This window comes from Sminthopsis crassicaudata, chromosome 1 (genome assembly GCF_048593235.1).
Source record: "Sminthopsis crassicaudata isolate SCR6 chromosome 1, ASM4859323v1, whole genome shotgun sequence".
Classification (NCBI taxonomy): Eukaryota; Metazoa; Chordata; class Mammalia; order Dasyuromorphia; family Dasyuridae; genus Sminthopsis; species Sminthopsis crassicaudata.
In genome coordinates, this window is record NC_133617.1 from 173,782,024 (window position 1) to 173,804,184 (window position 22,161).

At 35.1% G+C, this 22,161-nt stretch overlaps 1 protein-coding gene across 1 annotated transcript in view; it reads right to left on the reverse strand.

Annotated features, from left to right (window-relative positions):
* The window catches only part of ADTRP (androgen dependent TFPI regulating protein), a 113,072-nt gene that overhangs the window by 20,491 nt on the left and 70,420 nt on the right, over window positions 1-22,161 (reverse strand). Inside the window, exons 4-5 of the mRNA XM_074285046.1 lie at window positions 20,223-20,338; window positions 5,043-5,194 (exon numbers count right to left, since the gene is read on the reverse strand). Of these exons, the coding sequence (XP_074141147.1) occupies window positions 5,043-5,194; window positions 20,223-20,338 (268 nt within the window). The remainder of the gene's footprint in view (window positions 1-5,042; window positions 5,195-20,222; window positions 20,339-22,161) is intronic.

Here is a 22,161-nt window from a genome sequence, read left to right on the forward strand (position 1 = left end):
AAAGAAATACTAAAGAGTGGAAAGGGACCTGTATGTGCCAAAATGTTTGTGGCAGCCCTTTTTGTTGTAGCTAGAAACTGGAAGATGAATGGATGTCCATCAATTGGAGAATGGTTGGGTAAATTGTGGTGTATGAAGGTTATGGAATATTATTGCTCTGTAAGAAATGACCAGCAGGAGGAATACAGAGAGGCCTGGAGAGACTTAAATCAACTGATGCTGAGTGAAATGAGCAGAACCAGAAGATCACTATACACTTCAACAACAATACTGTATGAGGATGTATTCTGATGGAAGTGGATATCTTCAACATAAAGAAGATCCAACTCACTTCCAGTTGATCAATGATGGACAGAAATAACTACACCCAGAGAAGGAACACTGGGAAGTGAATGTAAATTGTTAGCACTACTGTCTATCTACCCAGGTTACTTATACCTTCGGAAGCTAATAATTAATGTGCAACAAGAAAATGGTATTTACACACATATATTGTATCTAGGTTATATTGTAACACATGTAAAATGTATGGGATTACCTGCCATCGGGGGGAGGGAGTGGAGGGAGGGAGGGGATAATTTGGAAAAATGAATAAATAAATAAATAAATAAATAAATAAATAAAAATAAAAAGAAGAGAGCAAAAAATAAAATCAATAACATAATAAACATGATGAAATAAAACTATAAGAAATAAAACGAACATATTGTGCCCAGTTATATGCTAACACACCTGAGAATATAAAAGAAATAAAGAAATATCACAAAAATATAAAATACCCTAACTATAAGAAGATTATGTAGCAATATTAAACAATCCAATTTCAGATATCAACATAATTCTCGCTCTAAAGAGAAAAAACAAAATGAAACAAAACAACAAATTCCTGCTTCTAATGTAGTCACAATTTTTAGAGAATAGCTAATACCCACAATTGACAAATTATTTTCAAAAATTGAAAAGCAAAAGCACAGAAAATTATAAGCCAATATCCTTAATAAACACTCACTCAAAATTTAAACAATTCTGTCAAACAAATTACAATTTATATAAGAAATCATTCATAATGAACCAGTGACACCAAAGATGCAAGTATGTTTCAAAATTCAGAAAACTATCAGCACAATTAATCACATTAAAAAGCAAACTGTCCAAATTACATAATTATTTCAATGGATGCAGAAAAACTTTTGACAAAGTACCATACTCTTTTATGCTGAAAGTGATACAAAGTATAGACATAGAGGGACTTTTTAAAAAGAAAACATAAAAAAGCATCTCTCTAAAAGCAAAATCAAGCATCATTTGCAATCAACATAATACATTAGATGTATTTTTCCAATCAAGAATGAAGTAGGATATTCACTTTCCCTACAATTATTTGGTATAGTTCTTTAAATGTTAAAGCAATAAAATAAGAGAATGAAATTAAAGGCATGCAGATAAGTAGAAGGAAAATTATCCTCATTTGCTGCTGCTATAATGGAATACTTGGAAAATCCTAGGAAATCAGTAGAGATGCCAATTAAGGCAATTTACAGCCTAAGCAAACTTGCAAGCTACAAAATAAATTCCCCAAATTAATATCATTTTTTATGATAATAAAAAATACAAAAGAAGCAAAGATAGAAAGGAATTTCTATTCCAAATAACTGCAAAATACATAAAATATTTGGGGATCAACCTACTTAAACACAGAAAAGACTTCTATATATTCAGTTACAAAATGCTGTTTAAATAAAGAATAATCTAAATAGCTCAGGGAATATTCAGTTCTCATAATGAGGTTGTGCCAAAAATTGCTTAATAGAATTTGATAAAATAATAATAAATTCATTTGCAAAATCAAAATATTTATAATGTCAAGGGAAATCATGAAAAGAAGATCTCAAATTATATTATAAAGCAGCAGTCATCAAAATTTAAATAAGAGCTAATTAGAAGTAGTGCAACTTAGAATAGAATTAGAAACTTAATAGCTCAGTGTTTGATAAAGTGAAAAAATATTAATTAAGCAGAAAAAACTCCTTATTGGATGAAAACTTCTGGGAAAAGTAGGAAGTAGCATGGCAGAAATTAGGCTCAGACAAATATTTTACATCTATATTCTATAATACAATATTAATGGATATATGACCTTAATATTAAAAAAAATTGAAGAGAAACAGATCATATACCTCTCATACTGTTAGGAGATGGACTCTTAACCAACAAGAGATAGAGGCAATTATAAAAGATAAAATCAATAACTTTGAGTACTTCAAACTGAAAAACTTCTGTATAGACAAAATTAATACATGTAGAATAAGAAGAGCAATGTTTGAATGGGAAAAAAAACCATTTCTATCAAATTTCTCTGATAATGTTTTAATCAGTTGTATACTGATTATTTCTTCCCCTCTCCAAAAATATTGCAGATTACTGGGGATAAGTCAGCTTAGAGTGATGTGAAACAAGAGAAAAGTTTGAACTAGTAAAATACAGAGACTTTCAAATAGCATCTATCTTAAAAAAGAAGAGTCTGGCTAAGAGACATACCAAAGGAATCATGAAGTAGAACCTAAGACCCCCATGGCTTCTAAAGGAATTATGAATAATGCAAAGACCAATCACAATACCAGAGTATAAATGAGAAGCCTGCTCTCCACTGCCTGAAAAAAGAAGAGACGGATTTGATATATAGAATTAGACATAATTTAAAAATTGCTTTTGACCACACATTTGTCATAAGGGTTTTGTTTTTTGGGTTTTTTTTTGTTTTTGTTTTTTTTTATTTTTTTACTCACTAGTGGTAGTATGGGTGGTTAGGAGGGAAACAAAACCAATTTTTTGTTTATTAAAAAGAATATTTTGATCAGTAGAAGGATTTCAGAAAAACCTGGAGAGACTTACATGAACTGATGCTAAGTGAAGTGAGTAGTACCAAGAGAACATTGTACACACCAACAAGATTATGTGATCAATTCTGATGGATGTGCTTCTTTTCAACCATGTGGTGATTCAGAACAATTCTAAGGAGAGAGCCATTTGCACCCAGAGAGAGGACTGTAGGGACTGAACGTGGATCACAACATAGTATTTTTTTATTGCTTTTTGCCTGCTTTTTGTTTTCTTTCTCATTTTTTTCATTTTTTCATTTTTTATCTGATTTTTAATGATAAATGCGGAAATATGTACAGAAGAATTACACGTTTAACATATATTGGATTACTTGCTGTCTAGGGGTGAGGGGAAGGGAGGGAGAAAAATTTGGAATACAAGATTTTGCAATTATAAATGTTGAAAACTCTTTGCATGTATTTTGAAAATAAAAGACTATTATTTAAAAAAAAGAATATTTAATTTAAAATTAAACAAATGCTCTACAATATGACCAAAAAACCCCCAAAAACAAAACAGAAAGGCTACATAGAATAAGAGTCCAAATGCCAATCTAGAGCCAAAGTTTCAAAAAGAGAAACAAACTTGAAAACAAAGGCCAGGACTAGACATTTTAAATGGTTTCAAACTATCCAGAAGAGAGAGAAGGATCTATTAAGAGGCCAGAATCCTCAAATCTCCAAAGGGAATGAGGAAAATGATAATAAATGTTTTGTGCCTTAAAAGCCAAGGAAAGAATACATGAGGAAGACATAGAAGGTGGGGAAAGGCTTTTCTCCCAAGAGAGTTGAGACAAAAAAGCAAAGGAAGACTCTTTTGGAGAATACCATAGAAAAGAGAGATCAGGGATAGTTTCATATTTAAAGTGAAGAACTGGAGAAATGAAATTATAAAATAAGAATGAAACACTTAGCTCTTTACTAGTTGGAATCCATTGAGTAGAAACCAAAAATATAGAAAACCTCTAGTTCAAGCAGCAGTTAGGTGATTTTTGAGATCAAAATCTATCCAAATTAGAGGGTTCATCCAAAGGAAGGGTTATAGAAGAACAAGACCTAGGTGAACTTAGAAAAGCAATTTTCCTGAAATGATTTCTAGTATTGTATAGCTCTAATATTGTATAGGTTGGGTTGTTATAACCATGCTATTAGATTTTCTTATGATGCTTAATATTTTAAAATAAAAATAATATATTTGCATATGTTCAAGAGCAGTTTTAGGAAACGAGCAGGGATTTTTATTATTTCCACTAGTTCCATTTATTAATTTAGGTAACCTTGTTGGTTGAAGGTACATAAACATGGCTAAAACCAGGAGGGGAAAAAAAGCTTTACAATTGTATAGGCAATTGTGGGCAGGGAACCTTTAGGTTTGTGGATCCATAGCTTTTCTCTAGATTATGAAGAAATTCAAGTGCTTTGAAAGGTGGGAGTGCGGTCATTGATAGGCTAACTCTTACAGTATCTGAGTTGGTTCATGTGACCATCAGGCAAACAGAAAAGAGACCATATTCATATTGTGTGAACAGGAACCTGCCCAGAAGACAGTATCACTTTGAGCAAGAAAATACTGATCCCATGTTCTCAACTGGGGGAGAACACCTCTTGATCCATAACTTGGCTTTTCATTAAACAAAACTAATACTTGAAGCTGAGGGAGCTTGCTGTAGCATGGAGGAGAGAAACTGAGATTGTAGCTTCTGGGAATAGTCCTCTCCTCCCCACCCCATCACCTTCACTTCACTCCTTGTTCCTTCACCTTCCCATTGTTATGAAATATAATTTGTCCTAAGATGAGACCTTTGAATAAGTACATTAAGAAACCTTGGGCTCCTACAGGAGAAAAAAAGTTCTCCATTTGCAATGAGAGGAAAGGACATGGATTTTTCCTTTGCTTTTTACTCATTGTGTGATTTTAACTTAATCTTTTTGGGTCACCGTTTTCTTGGAAAATGAGTGTATTGAACTTCCTGAAGCCTCTTCCAGATCTTAAATTTATGGTCTTTTCAGGTCTATTTCCTATTATCTTACAAATGCATATTGAACAACCTGTGGTTTAGATTGTTGTAATTTTTCCACATGTTACAACGGGGCATGGGAAAAAGTAACAAAAAGGAGTAATATTTGATGATGGAGTGCCATAGATGAAAAAGAATCACTTACCCCAAATCAGGTGGTTCAAGTACTCTCCAAGGAGATAGATGAGGGCTAGGAGGGCATGGCAGGCAAAGAAGAAAGCTACTAAGAACACTGGACCAAGCTTAGTAAACATGGGATATACCCACTTTTTGGTTACGTAGTAAATCCTCAGTATCCTGTAGAGAAAAAGAAGTCACACCAATTAGGACAGCATGAGATGAGCTTGTAACACTTTTACTTAGGAGAAAATAGAGCTCTGAAACTAAACTGATGGAGAGAAGGCTTGATATAATATTGGTTGATCATTGAGTCACTCCATTGGGAAACAGAAGTGAATTGCCATAGTTGTTCTCCTAGGCAGTATAACTAATTAAACAAATCACCTTCTTGATTTAATTTGGCATGTGGTACTCAATACATCAAATATAGAGATTAGAAGAGAACGAAGGTGAACCATTGGTTAACTTCTAGCCTAGGAGTCAAGTGTCTCTGAGCCCTAGTCCTGCTTCTAATTACTGGGTGACTTTTGGATATCACAACTCATGTGTTTTGTCCCTGGCACATCTTTAAGGGGATGGCAAAGTTGGGAAGTTTTGTCCTGTTTCCTTTAAGGATAGGTACTAATCAATATTGTGCATTAGGAAAGAAAGGATGGGAAAGGGCCAACAGGGTCAAACTGAAGCTGAAATGTAGACAATGAATGAAAGTTAGTTCTAATTTAATTTGTTTTGTACACATGTGAAAGCTTCCTTCATCAATTCAGATTAGAAACTTTCTTAGTGTTGTTTAGGGCAGAGTAGCCCTGAAACCAGATTTCCTAATTCTAAGATCAGCCCTCTAAACATTATCCTATACTGCTATTCTAACATACTTTCTTTCTTTTTCTGTTCTTTCTTCTTCTTTTTTTTTAATTTTGAGACAATGAGGGTTAAGTGTCACAGTGTCCAGTTAAGTGTTGCAACAATTTATAAGTATCTAAGGCTAGATTTGGACTCAGTCCTCCACCTGACAATAGGACCAGTGCTCTCTCTCCATTGTACTACTTAGTTGCTCCACACTAACAGTTTCTTAAAATAAACTCCCTGGCTTTCTAACTGGAATGATTAATAATAATCATTGATGCTATGATACTAAAACATCTAAACAATGAACTTTCAGTATGATACCCCAAAAGACATAAGTGTGTATGGATGTCTGGGCCAATCACTTGTGTCAGGATTCCATGGGAGAGGTAAGCCTTCTTTTAAGGTAATAAGGAAGTTAAAGGTAGAGGGCATAGAAAGTTGTGGTCAAGAAAGGATTTAAATGCAATTACTATTTCTTTTCTTTTATTATTTTATAATAATATAATAATATTTAAAATTATTTTACTTATTTGGAGGTATGGTCTTCTGGTCTAAGAATAAATTTATACAAAACCATATGCAAAAAAATTGGTTTTAAGCTGGAGGCCTGAAAAGTTTCTATTTCTCTATAAATGTATTTATTTGTTTCATTTTTATAAGGTTTGCGATAAAAAGTTCTTGAGGGAGACTAATGAATTCTGATGTTTCACAAGAAAAGTGCAAAGAAAACTACAAGTCTGTTAACCTGACAGTGGTGAAAAGTAATGAAAATGCAAATACAGTATTAGGCAAGATTACAGTAATTTAATAAGGGGCAGTCAGCATAGAGGCATGAAAGGAAAATTGTTCCTGTCAGTTTGTATCACATCTTGGATAACATGACTGAATAAATGTTAAATTAAAAAAAAAGGAAAAAAGGGAAAAGGAAAGAAATCCTATAGTGAATAAAATGTACTTGTCTTTTTAGAAAACATTTGCCATTGGAAACAATGATTGACAAGTTTAAAAATATACATCACTTGGAAAAGGATTATGAAATGGAATTAAAAATTAGTTGTATGAATCCACCCACTACCCATATGCTTTTTGTCTAAAGACAAATTACTAAGTGACATATTACTAAGGTGAATAATACCAAAAAATCTACTCAAGGTCCTAGGGCTGGTTGTACGGATAATGATTGAAAGATGTCGTTAAAGATGAGACAAGGGGCTCACTGTGATCTACTCACTCTCCTGTGTTCAAAAACTTCAGATTATCTCGTACTCTTTCCTTCCCTTTTTGCTGTTGTTTTCTAAGATACTGGGATGGTTTGCCATTTTCTTTTCCAACCTATTTTACACATGAGGAAACTGAGGCAAACAGAGTTATGGCTTGCCCAGAGTTATACAGCTAGTATGTGTCTGAGGTCATATTTGAACTCAGGAGTCTTCCTATAAATCTTCCTAATGACAAGTCTAGCACTCAATCTGCTGCACCCTTTCTCCATCACTTCCATATTTCCATCCTCTCATCTCTATTTTTACTTATATATATATATATATCTATACATATATATCTATATAGAGATATAGATATATATCTATAGATATATATATGTGTGTGTATAAACACATATATATGTATACACATACACACACACATACTTTCTTTACTATCCTAATGAAACAGTCTTTACTTCCCAATGGGTCTTCCTACTTTCATTCTCTCCATTGATGATGTTTTGGCAAAGTGGAAATAATATTAACTTTGGAATCAGAGGACTTTCATTCATTCAACTCTTACTATCTATATGATCCAAGTCGAATCAGTTAACCTCTCTAAGTCTCTCTCAGTTTTTTCATCAATAAAATGAAGGCATTAGACTAGATAGCTTTGAAGGGCCATTTCAGTGTTAGATTTATGATCTTATTATTGTCCAGTACTTTTTTCATACTATCACCCAGAACACTCTTTCCTTCACATACATAGATCTAATCGTTCTATTGCTTTCTTCAAAAATGTTCAATACTTTCCTATTGCCTACTGAAAAAAGTTCAAATTTGCCTGAAATTGAAAGTTCTTAATATGATGCCATTCTTTCCCTTGTCAGATTATTACTGTTCACACACTCCATATTCCAGGGAAATGGAGGTGTTTTCTGCTAAAAATCATGATATTACCCTCTTGTCTTCATGATCTTGTTCTTTGGCCAAAAATCCTCTCTTCCAGTTCTACTCATCTTCACCTTTTAATTTCCTACCAACCTTTGGAGCTCCACTAATATTTCACATCTCCTGTAGAAAATCTATTCTGATCTCTTTGTCCTTAGCAACACTTCCCTTTTAAATTTCAGATACTTTGCAAACTTAAGAAAGTTGAGTAAAAAAAATAGGAAATGAGAAAAAAAATTTACAGCAAGGCATGTTTTCTCAACTACTACTATAGAAAACCGACCCAAATTTATAAACCTTTCCTGAATTGAGAAATGGTAAAATACATGGATAGACAGTTTTCAGAGGAAGAAAAAAATTCTATCAATAGTCATGTGAAAAAATGCTTTTAGTCACTCATAATTAGAGAAATGCAAAATAAGAAAACCTCTGGGGTGGTACCTCATATCTATCAGATTGGTTAAGATGACAGAAAAGGAAATGACCATAGCTAGAAGGAATGTGAGAAAATAGTCCACTATTTCACTATTAGTGGAGCTATGAACCAGTCCTACCATTATAGAGAACAATTCAGAATTATGCCCAAAGGACTGTAAAACTTCACATAATTTTTGACCCACCAACATCATACATACAGGATCATATTTATAGCAGCTCTTTTTGTGGTGGCAAAGAATTAGAAACTAAGTGGGTGTCCATCAATTGGATGATCAAATAAGCTAAGGTATATGAATGTGATGGGATATCATTGTGCTGTAAGAAATGATGAAAAGGATGGTTTCAGAAAAAATAAAAAAGCCTGCAAAGATCTATATTTACTGATGCAAAGTGAAGTGAACAGAATTAAGAGAAGAATCTACACAGTAACAGCAAATACAATAAAATCAATTGTGTAATCAATTGTGAAAGACTTTATTAACTCCAAAAAATACAAGGATGTGCCATAATTCCAAAAGACTATGATGAAAAATGCTATCTAATTCCATATAGAGAACTGCTAGATTCATAGTATAGACTTTGTTTTGCTTTTAAAAAAACATGGCTAATATGGAAATATATTCTGCATGACATTTATAACATGTATTTCTTGCCTTCTCAATAGGTGGTAAAGAGGAAGGAGGGAGAGAAAATTTGAAATTAAAAATAAAAATTCTCTACATTTTGGAGTACCAAATATTTTGCCAAGATTTAATTCTTTATGTAAAAATAAACAAGAACATCTATCTTATTACTATGTAAATTTGTGTCATCTTTAATAAATGATAAAATTATATGTATACCAAAGAATTGTTTTAAAATAAATTTCTTTATGTTTATTATCAGTAAATATTTGATTTACATATCTATTTTAACTCTCTATATATCTGAGGTTGCATAAAAATTCTTGGAGGAAAAGGGGTGGTGAGTGGAAAAAGTTAAGAAGCCCTGGCCTAGAGCATCGAGAGACTAAATGACTTGCCCAGCATGTATCTGAGATGTGACTGGATAGGTCTTCCTGGCTTTTAGGCCAATTTTCTGTCTACTTTGTCAAGGTGCTTCTCATATGGAAACATATTTGGATATTAATAAGATTTTAAAAAATCTCAAGTATCTTTGTGAATAAAATCTTCAACTATACATATATGTATTAATATCCAATTAGATAATAACATACAAGATACTTATTAGCTTTAAGATTTTCAAAATGCTTTAGAATATCTCATTTTATCCTCACTACTATCTTGGGATTAAGTACTATTATTATCTTTTAAAAACAATTTTATTTTACTTTTAATTTATGAAATAAAATAAGCATTTCAAGTCACTTAGCCTCTATGTGATTCAGTTATATAATATATACATAATTATACCTATTATATAATTATATATAACATATGTATATGTGTTTATGTATATATATGGTATATATTTATTTGGCATTGCGGGATAATTATTCCTATTCTAAAGGGGAGATTTTATATATAAGAAAATTAAAGCAGACAAAGGTTAAATGACTTGCCAGTGGTGATAACAATTCTAAAATCCCAAATCTCCCGACTCTGAAGGACTCTCTACTATGGCATCGCCTTTCAGAAAAAATAAAAGGACTTCCATGAGAGATGGATTAGTGCCAAAAGCCTATGAGATCACTGATAATACTATTTCTCTAGTCACTGGAAAGTTATGGGAATTTTTTAAGTGCTCACCACCTTATACTTGGATCTTAAATTATTATACCACAGTGCCAATGGAAAGTACATTCCCAAGTTGTATTTTCTCACAACTACCTCTGAAGGATACCAGGGGAAGTAATTTGGCCTAATGCTTGGGATGATGGAGGAGGATGAGTTGAATCAAGAAGAGAGATAAACTCAGCCTTTATACTCTAGGAGAGAGAGAGAGAGAGAGAGAGAGAGAGAGAGAGAGAGAGAGAGAGAGAGAGAGAGAGAGAGAGAGACAGAGAGAGAGAGAGACAGAGAGAGACAGAGAGACAGAGAGACAGAGAGAGAGACAGAGAGAGAGAGAGAGAGACAGAGAGAGAGAGAGAGAGAGAGAGAGAGAGAGAGAGAGAGAGAGAGAGAGAGAGAGAGATGGATTTTACAATCAGAAAAATAACAAAAACAGGCAGCATGCATGAAGCAGTCCCCATGGATGTTGGCTTAATGGTTATTTTTAGATGATCATAACATGGTTTCAGCAGTGAAATACTTGCCAACTTAGAACTATTACTGAAATCTGACTCACGTTTGGTTCTCACGCTCTTTCTGGCCCTGGCTCATATCCCTTACCTCATGCTATCTATGTTCTTTCCCTATTTGACCAATCAAACTGGCATACTTGTAACTGTCCTAAAATGTCTCCATGTTCTTATTCCTTTTAGAAGACTTGCATATGTCACGCCTTCTCCTCATACCCTTCTCTGTCCTGCCAGAATCAACCTTTGATGTCTTACCCTCAAAATGAAATGCCCAGTGGGATCCAAGAGTGTTATGACAGAGTAGTATTAATAGGCATCTAGTATCTGGAACTACCATATTAGTTAATAGACAGATGTCAAATTACTGTGAAAAGTACCACACAAAAAGGAAAAAGAAATGAATGGAACCAAAATGAAATGTCTTCATCTGGAGAAAATTCATTCTATTGGCCACTAAAAGCTACGAACTTCAAGTATACTAAAACCAAACCATTTTCTCTTTTTTCTTGCAACCAGTCCTTCTCACCAAATATGATTCCTTCCTATTGCAATCCTTTCTAATATAATTCTCCCAATTCTTTGCCTAATATTTCCCTTGTTCTACATTCCATCTCTCTCTCTCTCTCCCTCTCTCCCTCTCTCCCTCTCTCTCTCTCTCTCTCTTCCTCTCTCCCTCTCTCCTTCTCCTCTCTCTCTCTCTCTCTCTCTCTCTCTCTCTCTCTCTCTCTCTCTCTCTCTCTCTCTCTCTTTCAAATTCTTTGGAAGACATTCGTCACCTAGAATGTAGAGGCTGAGTTTATACTTAACAAGATTTCAGATAATGTGTCTCTCTTCTTGATCCCATTTAATTGGGAATTTGAGCATGGCTTTTGTCTTAAATGTTGTTTCAAAAAGACTGGGGTAAATTGTTTAAAGGCTTATGTTTCTTTTTGTGGGGAAGGTAGAGATGAGATTCCTTTTCTTTCTAAAGTTGGAAGTATAGCAACCAAACCTGATTCCACTACTGATCAACACAAAAATATTGACCTGCTCTGTTTTTTTTTTAACCTGGATCAGCTCTTCCCTCCTTAGACAGCTTGGGATCCCATTGCCTGCATCATATTTAGTGCATGATGGATTTAGTGCAGACAGCCAATTGGCTTAGCTCATTGTGCCTCAGAATCACTGAATTCAAATGACCATTCAGCTTCAAGCTTCCTAATAGGAGATATTACAAGTAATGAGTCATGGCCCTGAGCCTCTTTCTTACTCATTACCTAACATAGATATGTATAGAAAGAGTGTACTACCCTGGGCATCAAAATATTGAACAAACCAAATGTCCATTGAAATGTCTTGCTGGTTTGGAACATGTAATAAAGCCAGTAAAGGAAAGGTAATTACCTGCATCACCTCAGGAAAGTTACTTGACTTCTCAGTTCTGGGAAACCTCTCAGTTTCCTCATCTATTAAATAGCGAGAACATAAACTTGTAGGGCCTATCTACCTCACTGGATTGCTATGAGGACCAAGTAAAGTAAAGTGGACAATAAATGAAATAATAGCAGCATCATGAAAGTATGAAGTATCACAACTGTTAGCTACTCCATTTATTGATGTTAATATCCTTGATTACCTTTCCTATATACTTCAGGAACTACCAAAATTTGTTGCACTGTTCTGGTTAACTCTCAACTCTGTCACAAATTTTCCAACTCCAGAACTTTTTTTAGTGTCTAACATGTTCCTTTCACCCTGATTGCCTAGTCCCACTGATGTATCCATAGATTGATTGTCAAAGCTGAAAGTAGATCTTAGAAATTGTCCAATACCTTCTCCTCTTCCTTTGTTGAGGAAGCAACTGAGTTCCAGAATTGTAAAGCATCTTTTCACCTTTTGTATACAATCAGTTCTCAATTCCTGTTGATTCTATTTCTGTGACAGCTCTCACACTTGTTCTCCCTTGCCCCCACATCTGGGTCTATCAAATAGCAAGTCAGTGGCAAACCATGATACTATTTTTGACTAAGAAGAACTAAAAAAAATAGGCCTTTGAATATATAGGCATAGAGAGCACCTGTTAAGGAATTCCCTCTACCAGTGCAAGTCATTACCTTTTTTGCAACTAAGTTTTGGAAAGTTGCCTGGGATAGTTATGATAAGAGGCTGCCCAGGGTCACAGCACTACCAGTTTGTCAAAGATTCAGTTTGAACACAAATCTTCCTGGCTCTGAGTACTTTCTGTCTATAATGTCTGCTGTCTGCTTTTAACCACATTCCCAATCATGTTTTATTTGACTTTTGCCTCTTTAAAATTTTTTCAATAATATTTTATTTTCCCAAATACATGTAAAGATAATGTTCAACTTTCATTTTTGTAAAACTTTATGTTTCCAAATTTTTCTTTCTCCCTCCCTTATGTCCCCCTCCCCAAGACAATAAGCAATTTGATATAGGTTAAATATGTGCAATTCTTTTAAACATATTCCCATATTATATAAGAAAAAATCAGACCAAAAAGGGAAAAAACACAAAAAAGAAAAAGCAAACAAACAAATAAACAAAAGGTGAAAATACTATGTTTTTGATCCACATTCTGTCTCTATAGTTCTGTCTCTGGATGTAGATGTCATTTTCCATTCCAAATCTATAGGTGCCTTTAACAACCACACTGATGAGAAGAATCTAGTCCATTATAGTTGATCATCACAGAATTTTGTTATTACTGTGTACAATATATTCTCCTGGTTCTGCTCACTTCACTCAGCCTCAATTCATGTAAATCTTTCTAAGCTTCTGAAATCCCCCTGCTCATCATTTCTTATAGAACAATAATATTTCATAACATTCATATCCCATAGCCATTCCCTAACTGATGAGCATCCACTGAAATTTCCTGTTCCTTGACACTACAAAGAGCTGCTACAAATTTGCACATGTGGGTCCTTTCCCTTCTTTTATGAGCTCTTTGGAATGTAGATCCAGTTCTACTCTTGCTTCTACTTCCTCTGGACAATGCCTCTCCTTTCTCTCCAGTTGCATTGCCACCAGTAGTAGAGGTAGGATCAGTGAAGTACCTCTGGAATCTTCCTTTACTCAGTGGTGTTACTCTCCTTGACTCCACTAATTTGGAAAGTGCTCAGCAATGCTTTATCTCTGTCTCCCCTTTCTTTCTCTCTAAACTCCACCTTTTCTTTGTCCCCCTCTTCCCCTCCTCACTTAGATATGAGCAGTTCTTTCTGTATTGTCTTCTTCCATTAGAAGGTCAACTTCTTGAAAGAAAGGACTATTTTCATGCTTGTATTTGTATCCACACAACTTGACTCAGTGCCTAGCACATAATAAGTGTTTAATGATCTCTTAGAGTCAGCAAGCCTCACTCTCTATATTTCTGGTTTTATCAGGAGAAATCGGGCAAACTCTTTTTCTTTGACACTGTCTTTCTGTCTCTATCTCTCTCATCAAATTTATATATGTAAATTTTTTCTTATACCATTGGGGTTTTTATGTTTATCATCCCCATAGCATCAAATCAGGAAGAGAACAACACTGAAAAAATGCAGCCACAGGCAGAACGTATAGAATGATTTTTTTAAAAAGCTATTTACAAGCAAAAGTTATTTAGTAAAAAAAAAAAAACCCACAAAAATGCCCAACTATTATAAATATCTACTCATAAGACAAGTGGCAAGAAAGTGCTCACTAGATTAAAAGTCCAGAAATTGAGTTGATCTCTAATACTAAACCAAAGCTAGTTGCCTAATTAGAGGCAGCTTTATTTTGGGCAGAGTCTTTTGGTTGATATGCTATGATTTAAGGGTCATTATGATATCCTCTTCTTTCTACTGTGTAAGTTCATTCATTCACTCAAGAATGATTTATTAAGCATCTACTGAGGGCATAGTCCTGAGTTAGGAATAGATAAGGATGCAAAATTCAATTAATTTTGTTGCCTCTTGAATCTTCTTCATTTTTGTCAGGAGCAGCATTACCATTTTTATCTAGAATTCTGTGTTTGAAAACTAAGAATTATCTTTGATGTTTCCATTTCTCTTACCCCTTACACACAGCTATCAAGTATTGCTGACTTTTACCTCTGTCACATCTCTCACACCTACTCTCTATACTCAATACTTGATACTGCCATTTATGATACAGGCAGGAATCACCACTTTTTTCTATTGAATATCTTCTTTACAGGTCTTCTCCTTTGCACTCTTTCCCCTCCAAGCCATTCTTCATACAACCATCAACAAAGTTTTTCTTAGATATATATTTCTGGTCATGTATTCAATTCAGCAGTATAGGGACTCCCTTCTGTCTATCAAACAAAACTCAGACTTTTTTGGCAGTCATCCATGCCTTCCATTCGGGTACCATTCTCTTTGTTCACAGCACTGTACTTAGTGTTGCAAGACATAGGTAGTCTTTCCTAAGTAGCTTTCAAATTCTTTGAAGATACCTAGAGTGTAGCTTACTCTTTAGAAATATTTCAACTCCTCCTCCTCTTGATTTAGTTCCTCACTTTCACACTAGTTTAAACCATCTCCTTTGCCAACTTTATGTATAGTTGTGAAAAAAGGGCAAATAAGAATGTACTATCCAATGGTATTGTAGTAAAATAACTTAAAAGACTAAGAATGTGTATTATAGGTATGTAAAAAAAAATCTTCTTGCTAATTTCTCTCATGCTATTTCCACTTATTTTGTACTCCATCTACAGTGGTCTACTTTCTTATACAGAACATTTTTAGACTTTGTGTCTTCCCTAGGGCTAGCACAGAGGTCTACACATAGTAGGTGCTTAATAACTGCTGTTTGAATGAATTAACTAATTCGAAGTTTAGATAACACAGTGATTTCTGACCTTATGGAGTCCAATTTAGCATTGAGAATGATGATGGTATGACAAACATATAAATAACTACAATCTAAAATAAAACATGATAACCACCTAGGAAAGACCCAAGAAAAATGCTACTCTATGGAATCCAAAGGAGAAAAGTTTGTTCCTGATGAGGTGAAGAAAGGTTTCTAGGAGGAGATAATTCTTCAGCTTGGCTTTATGAAAGATTATAAGAATCTAACAAGCAAATGAACAGGAAAAGGCATGTAAGTCATAGTGAACAGCATGTGAAAAATCACAATGTTAGGTGTGTGTTAAGAAGGCTAGTGTGGCTATATATATGTATATATATATATGTATATATATATATATATATATATATGAAACCTCATTTTATCCACAACAATTTGGAGAGATAGATGATGTTATGATTTCCATTTTACAAATGAGAAAATTGAAGGCCAGGATCACATAAGAGTCTGAAACTGGACAGAGCCATTGAAAAGCTTTGAGGAGAGGAGCCATAGCCACAGATTGCAGTTATTCTGCAGCTGATTTCTCCTACTATTTATTCTCTCACTCAGCTGGAATATGAACTCTGTGAGTTCTTTTTGTATTTGCAGTGCTTAGTACAATCTTGGGTCCACAATCAAAACTTAATAAATGATTTTCCATTCCATTCCATTAGAAAAGTAGAGTGAAAAATATGAAAGATGAATGGTAGTGGGGAAAATGGAAAGGGGGAAAGGCTCTTCCAAGAGTTACAATAAACCAAAATGAGTGGAAATAAAAACTTACTTTGGGAGGCGGTAGTGGTAAAAGAAAGGAGGGGAATTATAGGAGATAGATTTCAGAGAGAGAATCAACAAAACTTATAAGTGATAAAATTTGAAAAATGAAGGTGATTATAGAATCAAGGCTAATTCCAAGGTTTCAGAAATCAGTAGTGCTACTGACAAAAATTTTTAAGTCAAGAGAAAAAACATATTATCATTTTGTTGGAAATGTAGGCTTTAAGGTGTTAAGTGGACATACAGATAAATGCATCTGCCAATAGGCAGTCAGAATTGCAGAGAAGACAGAACTCTTTAGACCTTGATTCGGAAATTAGCTTCAGTTGCCATGGAAGTGAGTATCAGTAGATTGGGCTGTGCAGGAGATAGAGGCACAGTCATACATGTTTACAAAGAAAGAATCCCCCCATAGCCTTTGCTTCTAAGGATAGGATGGAGGATTGGGAAGTAAATGACCTGCCTCGGAAGGTAATGAGTTCCCTCTCATTAGAGATACTTAAGAAAAGGCTAGATTATTGGCTTTCTCAGGGATATGGTAGCAGAGATTCTTGAGGACCATGAATTTAGGTCTTCAAGGAACTTGAGCTATCATAGGAAAACCCCTTTATTATGCAAATGAAGAAACTAAGGTTCTTCAGAGGTCAAGTGACTTGTCCAATTTAACAAAGCTAGAAAATGAAAGAATTAGGATTTAAACCAGTTCCTCCAATTCAGAATCTGGCACTTTTCCTACTCTACCTTGCTGTTTCTCATTTTGCCTGGGTATGAATTAGATAAGATGTCCACTGAGATCCCTTCCAAAGCTAAAATTCTAAATTCTAAATTTGCAATCTCACCAGGAGACCTAGAGGGGAAATAGAAGTAGTAGTGGGTAGTTCAGGTTTTCAGGAAGTAAGGGAATATGCAAGTCAATTCAATTCAATAATATTTATTAAGCTCTTACTTTCTTTATGGCACATTGATGGTTGTTGAGTATAAAAGTGAAATCATCCCTCTCCTCAAGAAATTTGAAATCAGGTGAGAGAATAATTTGCTAGTGAATATGGTGAAGGTAACAGAGATAAAGATGGCTAGAGTTTTTAGAGTATTAAAGCATGGTAAATGCAACTAAAGGTTTTAGAGAATGGTAGTGATCTGTGTAAAGGGAGTAAAAGTGGGTGGAATAGAGAGGCTTAGAGGTGAGCTCTTTGGGTTTTCTTTGCTTGCTAGTAGCCCCCAACTTAAATGCAAGGCACACGCGCGTACATACACACACACACACACACACACACACACACACACACACACACACACACACAGAGCCAGCTAGCAATGATGAACAGTGTAAAATCAAATTATGTCTAGCATAGCTTATCTAAACTGCAGACACAGCTGAGCTTCCTTCAGTTCCCATTCCCAAAGGAAGATGCCTTGAGGGAGCCTAGCAAGGGTAACCTAGCAATGAGATTGCAAAGGGACAGAATATAAAGAGAAGCTAAGGAAAAGATTTTAAGGAACCAACCGCTAAAGAGGGTGAAAGCAAAGGCAAAGAGCCAATGAAAAAGACAAAAGCAGAGAGACAGCACAGTCTAATGTCTTAAAAGCAAAGGAAGGACAGAGTGAATAACAGGATATGATCTTTACTGTCAAATACTAAAGAAAAGTCAAGGAGAATGAACTGGGGAAAAGGGCTATTTGCAGTTTGGCAATTAAGAGTTCATTAGTGACCTTTGAGAGAATAATTTTGGGAGAGTTGTAGCAACAGAAGTCAGAAGGAAAAGGGTTGGGGAGAAAATAGGTAGCATTGATTATAGGGTAGTTTTTAAAGATATTTTGCTATAAAGGTAAGTTGATATATAAGATAGTGGCAGGATGTTATAGAATAATCAAGAAAAGCAATTTATTTTAGCATTAAGGAGAACCCAAGTATATTTGTGAGCTGATAGGGAACCGCCAGTGGAGAATGATAGATGCATAAGAGAACAAAGGTGAATGAGAGAAGGGAGCTTTTTGATGAGAGAAAGAACAAGAGATTGAGGTAGTGAAAGGTAGGATGATATAACTCTTTCCATTGAGAAATCATTGAATTTAGAGTCAGAGCACCTGGATTATAGCCAAGGCTCTACAATTCTCCTTGTGAAATTGGACAAGTCATCTTTCTTCTCAGGACTTCAAGATTTAGAATGGATTAAGATGCATTGACCTAATAACAATAAAAGAAAGATTAAGAATCTTATGGAAAGCAAGGAAAATTTGGTAGTGACTTTCAGAGAGCTCTGTTTATATTTCTGCCAATGACAATTAACACTGATGTCTAAACAAAGGATAGATTAGTCTCTCTGATGCAGAACACTTTGCAAATTTTAATGTACTATATAAATGCTAGCCAGATGTTATGAGTTGGTGTTAATAACTCCCAGATGAGAGGGACCTTAGCCCACATTTGTTCCTCTGACCTCATAAATAGGGAAGTCTGTAGGCTGGACTGGAGAAGGGACAGGCTTGAGCCAAGGAGACCAAAGTCTATCGTAAGAGTCTAGTTGAGATGTGATGAGAGCATAAGTAAAAGTGTTGGTTGTGACTGCAAAGAAGGGATAAAGAAGCACAAATACTTTGGAGATAGAAATAACAAGATATGAGGATAGATTTAGGATGCAATAGAGAGTCTTCTGATGTTTGTCAAACTTGATGGCCACTCCTCAGTGCTAGTGATTAATGGGGAGGTAAAAAGGGAAGAACGAGTAAATAATATTGCCAAAAAATGTAGAAGTCTTTGCTAGGGATTTTGAGTTTCTTGGCAAGAAACTACAGGGGACGCAGGTCATGTTTTCATTAATACCAGGTTAAAAGAAAGAAGAGAAAAGTACATTTGAGAAATAAATAGCTAGTTAAGAAGCTGTCTGAAATTGGTTTGGATTTCTGCACCATAGTTTACAATACAGGAATGAGGGGCTTCTGAAAGGGGGTAGACTTCACCTAATGAGGGCTAGTCAGTAGTCATTTTGCCTGGCATTTCATGCCCAAACAATAGATTTCTGAATTGAAAATGAAGAATGGGAAAGAAAACTGGTGGTACCTTTGACAGGATAAACATTCTAATAAATAGTTTGGATTGGAGGAACCATCATGGTAGAGACATTTTGGAGGTACCTGGAGTGAAAGAAAGAGAAGAATAGGATTCTTCTATCTAAAAAAACAAAGATTGCCTGGGAATTAGGAAATTTAAGCCATGAATTTAAATGGAAGATGCAATGTGAATGCTGGTGTTATGGCTGCAGTCAGAATGGATTTGTTTTACTGTTGATGGTGATTCTTGTTGTAAGACTCCTCAGGGCTACTAGAAAAGGAAGCTTCTTAGCCAGCTATTACTATTTTTCCTCTATTCTATACTTTCATCTACAGTCTCAGTCCTCGCCCAACTATGGCTTATTCTTCACACTTCTGGGCAAATGTTCAAATGCCCCTTCGAAGCTTCTATGCTTCCTGCTCATGCAAATAAGCCCATAATGACAACTGACTACAGAAATGAACAAAAACTCAGCACAAACTACTCCATGGAAAGCTTTACCTGGAATAAATTTAGATGCCTTGGCTTACTTAGCAATTCAAATATTTTAGTCACAAACTGAAACAATGTGCAAAAGGTAGAATTGATGAGGGTAGGGGAAATGGTATAGCATTTAAATGACTAATTCTGCTTAAGAGAGGGAGCTTGCCTAGAATTGAGAGGCAGAATGGGTCAAGCTGTTTTCCTAGATTTCATAATTAAAAAGTAAAACTCCTCCTTGACTGAAAATTCAGCAGTGGCTGAAGTTCTTTGAGTCAGGAAGTAAGAATCATAAAGGAGAAAGAAAGCTCTAGTGGATTAGAGCAAAAGGTGGGCATTAGTCATTCAAAAAAATTCCCAAGGCTTCCTTCTCGAGGTTCTTACCAGCAGATGTAGGCAATGGCAGCACAGCTTAATAAAGTGAGCCCTTTTTTCTTGGATGGATACCGATACGGATTGAGAATGGCCTCTATCAGGGAAAAAGGCAACACAGCAGTGTGCTAGAGAAGAGAAAGAAGGGATTAGAAAAGGAGCTGAAGAAACATGATGATTTGCATTGACTGAATTTTTATAATCATCTTTCTGCCATTCAACCTATAATTTATTTAGTTGTTTGACTTAAGTCTTCAAAAACACCCTGTTTGATCATGTCACTCTCCAGCTTAAGAACTTACAAGGGCTCTCTGTTAAAGGATGAAGCCAGGTTTTTGAGGTCCTGATTCAGGTTCTAACTCCATATTACTCCTCAAACTTATTTTCCACTATGACACAAACACCTTTGCTCCATCATAGCCTGTCTTCTCGTTGACTTGTGGACATGTCAAGTGCATTCCCACCTCCATACAATTACTTAGGCTCTTTTCTGTGTTACTATTCACCCATTATCCCAACTATTCATACATAAGGCTATTGTTTCCAGGTACAAACAAGAAATCCATTTTGTTTATTAAGTCTTCTCTGACTACTCCATCCCACTTCCATCTCTCCCCTTTGTGACATTTAAAATATTTTAACCATTGAACTATTCTATAATCATTTCATATTTACATTTTGTCTCCACAACCAGATTAAACTCTGAAGTGGGTACTGTGTCTTATAGAATTACAAAACTCTTTCTTTGCAACAGCTCTGTGAAGTGGGAAGAAAGAGTATTATTATACTTGTGTTAAAGATGAGAAAATAGAGAATCAGGTTTTTTGCTAAAGGTGACACAATAAATATCAGAGGGGTGAGTCAAACCCAGCTCTTTAAATCCAAATCTGCCTTTCTACTGCATCATGTTAGCTCTATTTGACCATTAGGTTATTTGGGAGACACAACATATTATAGATCCATAGATTTTGAATTGAAAAAAACTTCTCTGATTTGACAGGTGAGGAAGCTTTAACCCAAAGAAAAGTATTTGCCCAAGGTCACTAGGAGTAAGTGACAGCACCATTATTTCAACCAGTGCACCACATTGTCTCTGATTTGGACTGAAGAGTAGCACCATAAATATACTGTATAACACTTGTATTATTATTACCATCTTACAAATGGGGAAATTGAAGTCAAGATAAAGTAAAGTGGCTTGTGTAAGGTGATATCTAGTCATGTGTTTATGCTTAAATTTGAATCTAGATCTTATGATCTTATACTCATTCTTCATCACATAAAAATCATCTTTCTCTTTAACCAGGAAACCTCCAAAATCAAGACATTGCTGCCATCCCCCAACTCAGCTACCTGTAAGCCCAGAATTTCTCACTTTGTCAGAAAGCCAAAAGGAGTCAAGTTCTATTAAGAACCATTAACTCTCCCATTATACTTGCCATTGATCTAACAGGTTTTATGAACCCTGCCTGCAGTTAACAGCTTCCGTTTTGTACATTAATGGTCACTGGCAATGGTATTCCTGTGGAATCATGTAGTACATTCACATTAGAAGTAAATGAGTCTGCCGTGATTAATGTTTTAACAACAAATACCAAAGGCATGCATGACTGGTCACCTATTATAAAACCCTGCCCTTCACCGGTGACATTCAATTGGTTTTCCAAATGAATTCCTCTTAATGGTTTCTGGGAAGTTCACTCAGTGATGTCATTAGTGCTGGGCCATATACTGTGGCTTAATACTAGTTGAAAGGGCTTTAAAAGCATCTCATTTTCTGGTTGGGGGAGAGGGAGGAAGGAAAGACAAAGAGGAAGCTTGCACTCTGTTAGTTTTTTTAAATATCGAGCTGCTGTGGATAGCCAACCATGACGCAGTAAACCTCTCAGTAACCTGAGAGTATTGGTATTTCTGTCCACAGCAACAGAAATCAGTACAGCCTGTATCATGA